Source organism: Capricornis sumatraensis, chromosome 22 (assembly GCF_032405125.1).
Source record: "Capricornis sumatraensis isolate serow.1 chromosome 22, serow.2, whole genome shotgun sequence".
Lineage (NCBI taxonomy): Eukaryota > Metazoa > Chordata > Mammalia > Artiodactyla > Bovidae > Capricornis > Capricornis sumatraensis.
Window position 1 is genome coordinate 52,156,245 of NC_091090.1, and position 14,998 is coordinate 52,171,242.

Here is a 14,998-nt window from a genome sequence, read left to right on the forward strand (position 1 = left end):
GTTCCTCTTCCATCTCCTTCCATAGAGAAGGTCTTAGTCTTATTCAGATGCCAATGCCTACATGCTTGTTGGATATACCACAGATTATTCCACAACTATTGAACACCTGCTCTTTGCCAATACTTGTTAGAAGTTAGAAAGGCATAGATTTTTATCTCTGTTCTCAATACGCTCACGACCCACTGGGGAATCGACGCTTATAAATCTAAACTCAGTAAATCCTTGCATCCCTGGGATAAAGCCCACTTAGTCATGGTGTATGATCTTATTAATGTGTTGTTGGATTCTAATTGCTAGAATTTTATTGAGGATTTTTGCATCTATGTTCATCAGTGATATTGGCCTGTGGTTTTCCTTTTTTGTAGTATCTTTGTCAGGTTTTGGTATTAGGGTGATGGTGGCCTGATAGAATGAGTTTGGAAGTTTACCTTCCTCTGCAATTTTCTGGAAGAGTTTGATTAGGATAGGTGTTAGCTCTTCTCGAAACTTTTGGTAGAATTCAGCTGTGAAGCCGTCTGGACCTGGGCTTTTGTTTGCTGGAAGATTTCTGATTACAGTTTCAATTTCCATGCTTGTGATGGGTCTGTTAAGATCTTCTATTTCTTCCTGGTTCAGTTTTGGAATATTGTACTTTTTAAAAATTTGTCCATTTCTTCCACGTTGTCCATTTTGACTTCAGGCTCTACTACAAAGCCACAGTCATCAAGACAGTATGGTACTGGGACAAAGACAGAAATATAGATCAATGGAACAAAATAGAAAGCCCAGAGATAAATCCACACACCTATGGACAGCTTATCTTTGACAAAGGAGGCAAGAATATACAATGGAGTAAAGACAATCTCTTTAACAAGTGGTGCTGGGAAAACTGGTCAACCACTTGTAAAAGAATGAAATTAGATCACTTTCTAACTCTGCACGCAAAAATAAACTAAAATGGATTAAAGATCTAAATGTAAGACCAGAAACTATAAAACTCCTAGAGGAGAACATAGGCAAAACACTCTCCGACATAAATCACAGCAGGATCCTCTATGATCCACCTCCCAGAATTCTGGAAATAAAAGCAAAAATAAACAAATGGGATCTAATTAAAATTAAAAGCTTCTGCACAACAAAGGAAAATATAAGCAAGGTGAAAAGACAGCCTTCTGAATGGGAGAAATTAATAGCAAATGAAGCAACTGACAAACAACTAATCTCAAAAATATAGAAGCAACTTATGCAACTCAATTCCAGAAAAATAAACGACCCAATCAAAAAATGGGCCAAAGAACTAAATAGACATTTCTCCAAAGAAGACATACGGATGGCTAACAAACACATGAAAAGATGCTCAACATCACTCATTATTAGAGAAATGCAAATCAAAACCACAATGAGGTACCACTTCACACCAGTCAGAATGTCTGCGATCCAAAAATCTGCAAGCAATAAATGCTGGAGAGGGTGTGGAGAAAAGGGAACCCTCCTACACTGTTGGTGGGAATGCAAACTAGTGCAACCATTATGGAGAACAGTGTGGAGAGTCCTTAAAAAATTGCAAATAGAACTGCCTTATGACCCAGCAATCCCACTGCTGGGCATACACACCGAGGAAACCAGAATTGAAAGAGACACATGTACCCCAATGTTCATCGCAGCACTGTTTATAATAGCCAGGACATGGAAACAACCTAGATGTCCACCAGCAGATGAATGGATAAGAAAGCTGTGGTACATATACACAATGGAGTATTACTCAGCCGTTAAAAAGAATACATTTGAATCAGTTCTGTTGAGATGGATGAAACTGGAGCCGATTATACAGAGTGAAGTAAGCCAGAAAGAAAAACATCAGTACAGTATACTAACACATATATATGGAATTTAGAAAGATTGCAATGATGACCCTGTATGCAAGACAGCAAAAAAGACACAGATGTGTATAGCGGACTTTGGGACTCAGAGGGAGAGGGAGAGGGTGGGATGATTTGGGAGAATGGCATTGAAACATGTATACTATCATGTAAGAATTGAATCACCAGTCTATGTCTGACGCAGGATACAGCATGCTTGGGGCTGGTGCATGGTGATGACCCAGAGAGATGTTATGGGGAGGGAGGTGGGAGGGGGGTTCATGTTTGGGAACGCATGTACACCCGTGGTGGATTCATGTCAATGTATGATAAAACCAATACAGTATTGTAAAGTAAAATAAAGTAAAAATAAATTATTTCATATATTTGAAAAAAAAATAAATAAACTCAGTAAGGCTAAGAGAGGGGTCTGGGAAAGTGCTGAGGCTGAGCTGGTAATTGGCAAGGCCAGGAACACGTGAAAACTCGTCATATTTTAGCATCTCTTCTATGATTTTCATAGTCTGAATGCACCTGCTTTAATCATCTGTTCCACTTTGGTTACTAATGTCTCATCAGTGTAATCTGAACCTATGCTTCTCAAACTCATGTGCACACAGATCACCTGGGGATTTTGCTAAACTGCAGTTTCTGATTCAAAGGCCTAGGGAGGGGCCTGAGAGTCTGCATTTCCAATAAACTCCCAGCACACTGTTGCTGCTGGTCCATAGACCACACATTGAGGAGCAAGGCTATAACCATTGTCATATCGACACACAAGCATTGTTAAAGGGGCATCAGTTTTTAGTGCTCCCCACCTAGACATTCTTCCGACGGTGATTAAACATGATGCAAGTTACAGCAAGAGAAGTTAAGATTCAGCGGGGACCCCCGAGAAACTGACAGGGGGCCTTGAAACTGTTCATTCCTGGCCCCAGTTTTATCATCTAAACATAAAACAGCTTTTTTCCTGCACTTGCGGTCTGCTGTTACCAAATGACTGTCGTCTGAGAGTGTAGCAAGTTTTTCCCAAATATTCAAGATTGCCATTCTTTGCTTACATCTCCCTTATATGTAAACTATAATACCCCAGGTCCTTAATGTAACTGGAAATATCTGTTAACAAAATTGTATAATCGCCTTAAACAATTATTTCCCTGGTGGCTCAGATGGTAAAGCGTCTGTCTATAATGCGGGAGACCTGGGTTCAATCCCTGGGTTGGGAAGATCCCCTGGAGAAGGAAATGGCAATCCACTCCAGTACTATTGCCTGGAAAATCCCATGGACAGAGGAGCCTGGCAGGCTATAGTCCACAGGGTCGCAAGGAGTCAGACACAACTGAACGACTTCACTTTCACTTTAAACAATTATAAAGAAAATACTTCTGTTCATGCAATTTTTAAAAAAATAAATTCTGCAAGGTACCCATTGGGAATCTAATTTCTTGTTAATTCTTAATGGCTACTATGACAGCATCTACATATTTTTTCAATTTATTAGAGTCAGCTACTCATCATCAAAGTCAAACCTCATTAGACCATCAGACTTTGGGCCCCCATGCTAACATCTAACATCATTTGTCGATTTTTAGCTTTCCTTCTATCAAGACAAGACCCCTCCTTGACCCATCTTCTCTTGTAAGTCTTCTTCCTCTCTTCCTCACACGTTCTCCAGCGCTGTTCCACCCAGACCAAGGGCCCAAGTGCTTGAGAAGCCATGATAACTCTTCCTGCCTGCTACTCAGCACCAGCTCACCAGAATCCTATGCTGTTTAAGAAGCAGCCTTGGCCGTCTGGTTCGCCCTCACACACTCAGTCATCACACCGCTTTCCCTGATAAGTAGCAGTGAACTGAAGTAGAACTCTTCATCCTGCAGGAACATGGAAGGCGCTGGGAGCCTTAGCTTGCCCAGAGTCAGAGTCCGGAGAGGGCTCTCCTAAGGGACCTTGGCTCCTTCTCACCTGTCATGGTCTCGTTTAGATCAATGCCAAGGACGATGAAGGCGTCATCGCTGGCTCCTGGGACAACGTCTACGCTTACGGTGTTCCCCCATCAGCCTGGACCGGCAGTGTGGACATCCTGCTGGAATACAAGAGCTCTCAGGAACCAGTCCGCTATGGCCAATGCTGGGTTTTTGCTGGTGTCTTTAATACGTGTAAGTAACCAGTTGAGTAAGTATTGTTTTAATGTAAAGGAAATGTCACCTCAAGACATTTAGTCTCTAACCTGGTGAAGGGACCTAGCAGTCTCTGTTGGATCTATAGAATTTGTGGATGGCTACTCTGGGATGTAGTCAATGCCTGGTTAAATCGTACTGGGCCAGTATGCTCATAATTTCTCTTTGATTGCAGAACCTTTATAGAAAGAATGAGGGACAATTTCCTACATAATCCATCATTCAACCCTCAGCAAAATGGAGAGTTTTGGGGCCAGGAAAGGGTGAGAGGGAAGGATATACAATTTTTAATTAGTAATCTCCACATTTTAAAAATGGTTAAATTAGCAAAATTTAAAATAATAAATAATAAGATGTAGACTTCTTATTTGTTATTCAGAAGGTTTATAAAAATGCTTATTTGCTCACTGTGTATCCATGAGAATTTTGTAAATATGCCCACTTAGTTTTTACCTTAGCTGAGGAGGGTGGGTGGCAGATGGGCTTATCTCAGTTCTTATATGAGCCTCAATGCCCCTGAGCAATTATACACCAGAAATTAATGAACGATCTTTACTCCCTGGCATCCCCTCTTGCCTTTAATCTACCCAACATCCAAACCACAGAGGAAACACGCGGGAACAGAACCGTTCTCTTCCACCTCGTGCATTATTTCCCACTACGGCATTTGTCTGTCCCGGCCCAGACAATGTTACTGTTAATTCAGTGAATGGTTTTTAAAAAATACATTCATTTCAGTACGTCTTCATCATTGTTAATGATAATCATTCTCATGCCATTTCTATAGCCCTGTAAGAAAGACGTGAAACTCAAGGCAAAGTGTCCTTTCTGCTTACTCACTAATAAAGACTGTTTTAACCAGTTAGCATGTGTTTTAATCAAAAAAATCAAGGAGGGTCTGAAGGCTGGAAGCCAGGATGAAATAATGTTTTTATAAATGATCAGGAAGACTGTCCATTTCAGCTCAAAGTAGTGACCATCTGAGAGTCAGTCAGAGGTCCAAGTGGGAAGAAATCAGAAGTCTTTCTGTTGTGTGTTTTTTTTCTCAATGGCATCAAACTGAGCAGGATTATTTTCTTAGCCATTCCCATATACTTAAGAGCTACAGGAACATGTATTTCCTGGGAGCAATGAAGGGCAGTGGAGCCAAGGTATCAGTGTCCTAGGAAGCCTGGTCTGTGGAGTTCCACGTGGAAGCCTGAACTTCAGGAAAGCTAACAGCTGGAGGAAGGCCCCCTCCTCCGTGGCTCCCAAGACAAGATTGTGTGCCAGGCGCTTGGCGGAGACAGCCTCTCTGATGAAATGTTCCCAGGAAAACACACAGCACTCCCCGCGTCCCCTTGATGCCTGCAGTTTCGCTATCCCAATGTGATTCCTCAGTTTCAGAAACAGATGAAGTAGTCAACAACTTCATCCACGTATTGTTGCTGTTGTTCAGTCGCTAAGTCATGTTCGACTCTTTTGTGACCCCATGGGCTGTAACCCGCTAGGCTCCTCTGTCCATGAGATTCTCCAGGGAAGAATACTGGAGAGGGTAGCCATTCCATGGGATCTTCCTGACTCAGGGATCAAACGTGAGCCTCCTGCATTGCAGGCAGACTCTACTGCTGAGCCACCTGGGAAGCCCTCCACCCGTGTATGCTTTCTGTATAAAAGGATCATCAGGTCTAGTCCGGAAAACAGACTCTGGTGATAAGGCAGAGGCCCGATGTAGGGGATGCCACCATGAGGATAAACCTGAAAAGGGAATTTGGAGGGGAGGAGGTCCTGGTGCCCCGTGTCAAGCTGCGTCTGGCTTAAAATTATGAGTTCAGCAGACTCTGGGACAAATCTCACTCTGCGATCACATGAATTGGTGCTAAGGTAGGAACAGGGCTGGAGTGCCATCATTTTGTTGGTAAAACTAGTGTGTGTCAGGGTTGTAAATCAAGAGAGGAAGATGGAAGTGGGAGGCAGGTGGTGGTTGCCATCAGCGTCATTTGGGGTGTGAAGATTAAGTAATTTAATGAGGACCCTTGAGTCTCTACCAGACTCGTGTTTGGACTTCCAAGGTTGTTCTATTGAAGGGGGTGGATAGTCTTTGGCTAAAAATGCTAAACAATTCTGAGGCGGGGGGAGGGGAAAGGCAAGTCATTAATCTTAAAATTGTCAGCTGAATTATTTTCAATGAGCACTGATGTCTGGCGTCCTGGGAGCCAGGAAGGGCATTTGGATTAAGTTTGATCAATAGGCACATATGTCAAGAGGCGCATCCAGGTAATTTATTATCTGACAATTAGAATGGCTGTGGTGCCGCCCTCCACCAAGTGCCACAAGAGCAAGTCCCACCCAGGAAATCAAACCACACTGAGGGTCTGCTTGGTAAATTCCTGATTTCCTATTAGCTGGGTTTTTTAAATTTTTATTTTCAGAAACACAGGCCATTAGCTAGATTAAAATAATCCTACTTTGATGATCATGTGATTAGCAACTAAACAACTGGAACCCTGTTACTGGGATCCCATTCCCACCGGTATCATTTGGCGCCCACCGGTCCAGCAGAAAGGCTTCTGTCTGCTTCCCTGATCCTTGACGACAGGCCCCTTTCTGGCTTTGGACACCTGAGAACAACCTGTCCATGTTGGTCAAGAAGAAAGTCCCTTCTGAGAAGGGACTGCTTACTCTGTTTATTAGATCTTGGCGATGTTTAATTGTGGTCCATCTTTCTTTCCTGCAGTTTTGCGATGCCTGGGGATACCAGCGAGAGTCGTCACCAACTATTTCTCAGCCCATGACAATGATGCCAACTTGCAATTGGACATTTTCTTGGAAGAAGACGGGAACGTGAACTCCAAACTCACCAAGGATTCGGTGTGGTGAGTTTGATTTGCAAGGGCACTGGCTGATATCAAATTGAAGTGCATAACACATTCACCACCAGACAGAGTCAGTCTGATGTTTCTTTCTGTTCTATTTTAAGGACTATTCAATACCATAGGCACAAATGTCTGATTGTCAGAGATTGTTTTTAGCTAATGAATGAGAAATGTTACTGAACAGCAGTTTGGGCTTCTAGTAATAAAGATCGATCACCCCATTACAGCAGCAACTCCTGGAAGAGGCCACAGCTTTAGTGGCCAGAGCCTATACCAGTCCCTCTCTAGCTTTTGTTATTGTTGCTTTTCAGCCACAGAGTCGTGTCCAACTCTTTGCAACCCCAGCACATCAGCCTGCCCTGTCCATCACTATCTCCCGGAGTTTGCTCAAACCTGTGTCCATCAAGTCAGTGACACTACCTAACCCTCTCATCCTCTGTTGCCCCCTTCGCCAGTTGCCTTTGATCTTTCCCAGCATCAGGGTCTTTTCCAATGAGTCAGTTCTTCTTGTCAGGTGGCCACAGTATTGGAGCTTCAGCTTCAGCATCAGTCCTTCCAGTGAATATTCAGGGTTGATCTCCTTTAGGATGCACTGGTTGGATCTCTTTGCAGTCCAAGGGGCTCTCAACAGCCTTCTCCAGCCCCGCAGTTCTACCTTAACACATGACTATTATGGTCAATGGCAGAGATACAGAAGCCGTGTCTTCTCTACGGTAAGAGCAACACAGCCAATGTTTATTACGCACTTACTGTGTACTAGTCTCTGTGTGTACATGAGCTTATCTAATCCTTTTAGGTTTAATCAGATAGGAGTTTATTACCATTCCATTTACAGCTGAGCAAACTGAGGCTTAGAGAGCTTAAAATACTTTTCTCAAGGTCACACATCTGGTAAGCTAAGAATAAAACCAAGACCATCTGACCCTTCTGCTGCTAAGTCGCTTCAGTCGTGTCCGACTCTGTGCAACCCCATAGATGGCAGCCCACCAGGCTCCGCTGTCCCTGGGATTCTCCAGGCAAGAACACTGGAGTGGGTTGCCATTTCCTTCTCCAATGCATGAAAGTGAAAAGTGAAAGTGAAGTCGCTCAGTCGCGTCCGACTAGTAGCGACCCCATGGACTGCAGCCTACCAGGCTCCTCCAACCATGGGATTTTCCAGGCAGGAGTCCTGGAGTGGGCTGCCATTGTCTTCTCCAATCTGACCCTTAACCACAACCTTCATTGTTTTTGGCCTTTGCAATATAAATAGGATTGCCCTTTGCATGTAAAGATGTGGTTCTCCTGATCTGTGACCTCATCTTTTATTCAGAGATAGAAGTGGAAGTAAAGTCAGAATTATTACCAAATACCAGCCCTATGGTTTTTTCACTGCCCTGAATATCTGTATCATAAGCTGGCTACAAGGAGTTTAGGATTCCAAAGAAATTTCCTTTATTCATGGGGACCCACTCACTCCAAAACAGTATTCTAAAAAGGGGGGGTGGGGTTGAAATCCCAAGAATCCAGACGTAAAGGGTATTCACAAAGGTCTGTACGGAGGGAAACTGCCAGGCGTGAACTCAGTGGAATTTCCAAGCCAAAAAGATGTCTCCTAGAGCTGTTCTTTATAAGCAATAAGGCTAAAACACTGTCAGCGGTGAAAACATCCAAGTGGGCATGGGAGGAAGTTGGAAGCTCATTTTAGAAGAAATTAAAAGTTAGAAGTGTCTTAACTCCCCCATGTCACAGGAACGGAGCACAGATGCAGGGGCAGAATTCACTCACCAGTCCCAGTAGACGTTCATTTGAGAATGAGAAAAGGAGCAAAATTGCTGAACTAGTGGCAAAATGCTCGTATGAATAAAAAAAACACTGCAGTTCACTTGAAGAGCAAGCTGAGCAGTGACAAGCTGGAGACTACAGTCAAGACAAAACCTCTCCTCTGTAAACTGAACAGCAATTGAAAGCACCATTTAAGCCCTTGGAGTCCCAGTAGAGCAGCCCTGTGTGTATATGGAATGACAAAAAAAAAAAAAAAAACAGGCCCAAATAGCCACCCCCGAAGCTGCTGTGACATCCGAACGTGGCAGATAAGAAAAATGGTAGAACCTACTCGCAGAGCAAGCGTAGAGACAGTGCTGGAGAAAAGACCATGGACACGGGTGAGGGCCGAGCAGGGCGAGTGGCACTGGCAAGTGTACGTGACCACGTGTAGCACAGGTGGCTGGTGGGGAGCTGCTGTCCAGCGCAGGGGCCTCAGCTCGGCGCTCCGTGATGACCTAGGGGGTGGGAGGCCCCCGAGGAAGGGGACGTAGGCACATAGAGCGCTGATCCACTTCCTGGAGAGCACAAACTACCCAACCTTGTAAAGCAATTATACGCCGATTGTTTCAAAGAATTATTTGGCCTTCTGCACTGCTCGTCTCTTCCTTTCACTCTCTCTCTCCACACACACACACACACACACACACACACACACACACACACACACACCACTCAATGCCCTTGTAGCCAAGTGCAGCTCAGAACTATTTCTTCCGATTCTTTAACCCAAATGCCTCCCACCATAAATCCCACAGGCACCCAACAAATAACCTCATGACGCCCCTTGTTCAATTGATACAAAAGCCCGAAGCTGACAGACCTTTCCTTGGTAACCCTTTCCCCTTTCAGCTCTCTGCTCCGAATTCCTTTCCCAGTTTCTCCCACTCTCGTTCCCTCCCTGTGCTCAGCTGTGTCAGACTCTTTGAGACTCTGTGTCCGTGGGATTTCCCAGGCGAGAATACTGGAGTGGGTTACCGTTTCCCACTTCCGGGGATCTTCCCGACCCAGGGGTCGAACCCGCACCTCCTGCGTCTTCTGCTCAGGCAGGCGGATTCTTCACCACTAGCTCCTCCTGGGAAGCCCAGGTGTTCCTGGGCTTTTCGCTCCTTCATTGTCGTCCCTGAAGATCCCACCACCATGGGACCGTGTCCTCTGGTCTGCGGCCCTCCCGCCTCCTCCACAAGCAGACCACCATCCCAGTCTCCCCGTCTCCCCTCTGCTTGGCTCACAGTCTGACTAACTGAACAGCTGCTGCTCACCCAGCTCGGGCCATGCCAGATTGTGGAGTGCAGGGATTCAAGGGGCTCAGTCAGCCCTGGGTCAGGCTGTGTGACCGTGGGCACCGCACACCCTCTCTGTGTTTCTCTTGCCCCCTAGGGTGGAGCCGGCAACATTTCCAAGCATAACAGGTGCTTAAGGAGTGTTAGCTGCTGTTACTGCGTTCATTACTAGTCACACAGCTGGAATTTCGGGGAGGCAATGTGTTGCCATTGACCTCGGCACTGAAGTCGTCAGGAGGAGAGGGCGCCCAGTGGTCTAGGATGACCTGCTATTTCTGTCACTCTGGTTTGTTTCGTTTCGTTTTGTTTTTAAATAACGAAAGCCAGAAACTGCCTCCTGAGTACAAACACCAGTGAACCCTAGAAGTGATACACGTTCTGGAAATCCAGACGTATTTCTGAGACCCTCCTTGGTCGAGGAGGCTGGTGGAGACTGTCCCTGGACGCGTCCACCAGCACAGGGTCACCACGGCCACCCCTGAGCCAAGCTCTGACCTGGGCAGTCACTGGCCGCGGGACCGTGAGAAGGCAGCTTCGCCTCGCTGAGCTCCTCGTACTGAGCCTGACTTCGTAGTCACCGATTAAACGACACTGTAAGGAGGCAGGTAGAGTGCTCCCCACCGTGCCCGGCGGGCGCCTGCAGATGGGACTGGTGATGGCCGCTGGTGAGAAGCAGGGCCCGCCTGCAGGGTCGGCAAGCCGGGCAGGGCTGGGGGCAGGAGGCTGCCAGAGGCCGGGCCCAGGCAGGGAGGCGCCCGCGGGCCCCGCCGACCGCGAGAGGCCAGGGCTGCACGCGGGCCGCACGCGGCCTGACGGACTTCCGAGTGGGGGTCTCGCAGCCGTCGGCCCCCCGAGCCGCCGGCCTCCCTTGCCTCCTCCGGCTCCTCTCAGACAGGCAGCCGGCTTGTCCGCGGCCCCGCGCCCTCTCTCTAACGGCACCCACGAGAATGACTGCCTGCTTTTCTCAGCGCCTCCACCATCTCTCCAACACCGAGGTGCTGATGGTGGCGAATCAGAGTCCAGCTGGTCCAGCTGGCTCTTCTCTGTGGCTGCCGAGTCCCACATGCCCGAAGCAGAAATACGCCCGGACGGGGGATCAGAGGGAGGGTGGCGTGCGGTTCAGAGCCAAGAGGGCTGAAGTCAGGCTTCCCCCCGGCTCTGACCTCCTTTTACCCGCGCAGACCACCCAGTGCTGACCGCTCGCCCGCCAGCTTCCTGCTCTGCCAGCCTAGATCCCTGCGTGTGGATCCCCCTCCCAGAGAGCCTCAGCTCGCCAGGGGCAGCGGTTTGGCACCGAGTGGGCGTCCTCTTGATGCCCGCGGAGGGAAGAGTGGGCTTCTTGCAGATTCAGGAGAGGGAGGGGCCCTTACAAGGGCACAGCTGGGCAGAGTAATTGGACCTCCGGCTGGCAAATGCAATTCCGGGAGGGCCAACGCAAGGTAACATATCCTGGAAGGAGCGGTTTAAGCCGCCTGCCCCCAGTGTGTTGATGGGTCTGGAATTATGTGTAAGCTCTGGGGGAAGGCATCCATGAATCACTGAGGACAGCTTAATGAAGATGCTGGTGCCACATCCGGCTGCAATCCAGGCAGTGAGCAGGGACGAGGGGCTCACGCTGGGCAGGAGTAAAGTGACCATTTGTCCACATCCTGAATGAGCTCAGCTTGCTCACCTCAATCATACCACAGTCACAATATAAATGGAAACAATTTTTTAATGGGAATTAGGGCTCCAACACAGTAAAAGGTGAATGTATAATAGTTTGGGTTCCAATCAGTTCTCATGGATTTGGGGTAATTACATGATGCCACTTTTGTAAAAAACTTTTTATTTTTTTTTGGTGTATAGCTGATTAACAAACAATGTTGTGGCAGTTTCAGGGGAACAGCAAAGGGGCTCTGCCATACATATACATGGACCGGAAATGGAAACAATTTTAAAAGAAAGGGATGCTGATGCTGGTTCGGGTCGTGAAAGGCATTTCAGTACAAGGCTCCTCTCCTAAATGGAAGTGTGATCCAGTGTCCCACTGCTGGAGAGGAAGTGGTCAGACAGGATGATTCTGGGTAAAGGGTCTGTGCCCACCTCTAGATCTGTCTCCATCAGAATGTAGCCTTCTGCAGGGGAGCCATGTCTGGCGTGTTTTACTTTTGCTTTGCCAACACGGTGCAGGGCAGAGAACTGGTTGGAAAACATTTTAAGTACTCATTTAGACGACTAATCTCATTTAATTCATTCAACAAATGCTATTATACACAAATACGTCCAAATGTCAGATGCTAAGGATTCAGGGGGAAATTAATCAGGTCACTGCCCTCAAGGTGCTCCGTCCGATGTTCACCAGCAAGATAACCACACACAGTACACACTATAAAAATGTAAGGTGGGTGGCAGTGTGAGCCAGGAGTCCTGGAGGTGAAGGGAAGGGCCTTGCATCCTAAACCCAGGGGTGGAGGAGAAGATATCCACATGGTCAGTGAACAAAGCCGTTGTCCCCTTGCAGTCCTCCGGTCGTGCTCTTCAAAGATGAAATGCCCAGGAAGTGACCTTGACCCACATTCGAAACTCAAGGTAAAAGTCTAAGGGGCTGATGTGAGACGACCAGAGATCAATTTGCTTCAAGGTCAAGTGGGAAGGAATGGAAGGTGGCTCTGTAGGTAAAGAAATCGCCTGCAATGCAGGGGCCACAAGAGACAGGTTTGATACCTGGGTCAGGAAGATCCCCTTGGGGAGGGAAAGGCAATCCACTCCAGTATTCTTGACTGGAGAACCCCACGGACAGAGGAGCCTGGTGCGTTGCTCTCCATAGGGTTGTAAAAAGTCAGACACGACTGAAGCAACTGAACACACATGCACACACATCTTATATTATTGTGACTGTGGTTGTTGAATACTGAAACTCACTCTCCGTATGTCCAGCCCCTCACCACTCCTTCATGGACGATCTCAAGAACCTCTGACCCTTTGCCCCCTTCCCGAAGGGGCTAATGCCCCCAAGGCTGCACATTCACGAGAGGCTGATGGACTCACTACTGTCTGGGGCCGGGGTGGGTTGCTCTTACCATCAGCACCTCTCCCGCTTCTCCACCTGCCAGGCACTGTCCAAGCCCAGGGGCTCGCTCCTTTAGGACTAACCCACCCCTCACTCGGAGTTGCAAAGATCCCAACAGTCACCAGTGTCCAGAGGCCCTCTTGGGGACAACAGCTTTCTAGACCCTGGGACTCCTTCCAGCCCATCCAAGCCTCATGCTACAAGTGTCCCCTTCCATTCTACTCACATTCCTGGGGAAAGTCTTCATCTCTAAACAGTGAGTTCCAGGTGGGGTTGGTGAAAGCATGTGCTACGCATGCCATCGGGGTGTGAAGAGAAGGGTCTGTGTACCTGTGTGCTCACCTAGGCCCTTGAGCCACCCATCTGCTTCCCAGAGGCCAGCTGATGGACTAGCTGTCAGATGTAGAAAATGGCATAGCTCAGAGGTTAAGCATCGCATGATATTAAAGATAATTGGAAAGATGATGAATGCTAAAACATTAGCAAGAGTCTTTCCTTTATTACCTTTTCATTTGAAACTAAGTAGGTTTGATGAAACTGGCTTTCTCAATTTAATTTTTTAAAAGAATTGTGAGTTAGCAAATTTGTATTTATCAATTTCAGCTCAAAGTTGGGACAATCTAAGAACTAGTCAGTGACTCACATGGAAAGAAAGTATAGTTTTATTTTGTTTTTCCTTGGGATCTCATGGAAAAACACCAACCAGATCAAGTCAACCTGCTCTTATAATTTTCTTTCCTCTCTTTCTCTCCATGGCTCAAGGCAATACGATTAGCTCTGCCACCAATTAGCTGAGTGACTTTGGGCAAGTTGCTTGAATTCTCTGGGCCTTAATTTTCTCATGTGACTTTGAATTTCACGAGGTATAGGGTCACCTCCAGTATTCTTGCCTGGAAAATTCCATGAACAGAAGAGCCTGGTGGGTTACCATCCATGGGGTCACAAGATTCAGACGGGACTTAGCAATTAAACCTCCACCACCACCAGCTCCAAAATGAATACTTTTTGAATGAATGTCACTGTTCTTCCAGCCAGGCCTTTCTTCCCACGGTCAGTAGTTTCTGCCACAGGAACCCTACTTATCTGCACAGGCCAGGCTGGGATCCACTCACGCACGTGTAGGTGCTGCTTTGCAAACTGGCTCCCCAGGAAAAAAAGACACAGAAATCAAGCACGCCACAGAAAATTTCTGTAATTCTTTGGCTGGCCTCAGAGCATCTGCTTCTTACAAAATAAAAAAAAAATCCTAACTTCCCTCAATACTTTTTGGAAAGAGTACAGTTGTTATTGTTTGTTTTTCACTTCAAATGCAAAAAAGAAAAAAACAAAACAAAACACCTCTACTGCAACGGATAGTGTCAAATCTATAAACAAAGCTCTTTCTAAGCAAGTTTTAGAGCAGAACTTCAGCAGCTTTCCTGCTGGGGAGCCAGCCCTGGATGGAACACAACCCCACAGAGCCTAATCTCGTTGGTCTAGTACTTGCCTGCTGGTTCGCCCAGCATAGGTGCATTTTTGATGTTCAGACTGATACACTTTTTTTTTGAAAAAAATACTTTTACTTTGTATTGAGGTATAGCTGATTTACAAGGCTGAGATAGCTTCAGGTGAGCAGTGAAGGAATTCAGCCGTGTATATGAATGTATCCGTTCTTCACCCAGCCCCCCTCCCATTTAGGCGGCCACGTAACACTGAGCAGAGTGCCTTGTGCTGTCCAGTTCTAGCCCGTTATCGAGTCTAAATGCCCCACGTACCTGTCCATCCCAAACTCCCTAACTCTTTCCCCCATCCTTCCCTCTGACAACCATAAATTTGCTCTCTAAGTCTGTGAGTCTCTTTCTGTAAGTCAGTCTGGTTTTGACCCCTGTTTGGGGAACTAAATCCCACATGCTGCATGGCCAAAAAATATAAACAAATTTTTTAAAAAGAAAATCTTTGCAGACTGATCCACTTTGTAGGTTGTTTTTAGAAGCTCAGTGTGTTCTAACTAGTT

The 14,998-nt window shown here is 46.6% G+C and overlaps 1 protein-coding gene across 1 annotated transcript in view; it reads left to right on the forward strand.

Annotated features, from left to right (window-relative positions):
- The window catches only part of F13A1 (coagulation factor XIII A chain), a 141,985-nt gene that overhangs the window by 77,562 nt on the left and 49,425 nt on the right, over window positions 1-14,998 (forward strand). The window contains exons 7-8 of the mRNA XM_068960457.1: window positions 3,820-3,994; window positions 6,732-6,870. Coding sequence (XP_068816558.1) covers window positions 3,820-3,994; window positions 6,732-6,870 — 314 coding nt within the window. The remainder of the gene's footprint in view (window positions 1-3,819; window positions 3,995-6,731; window positions 6,871-14,998) is intronic.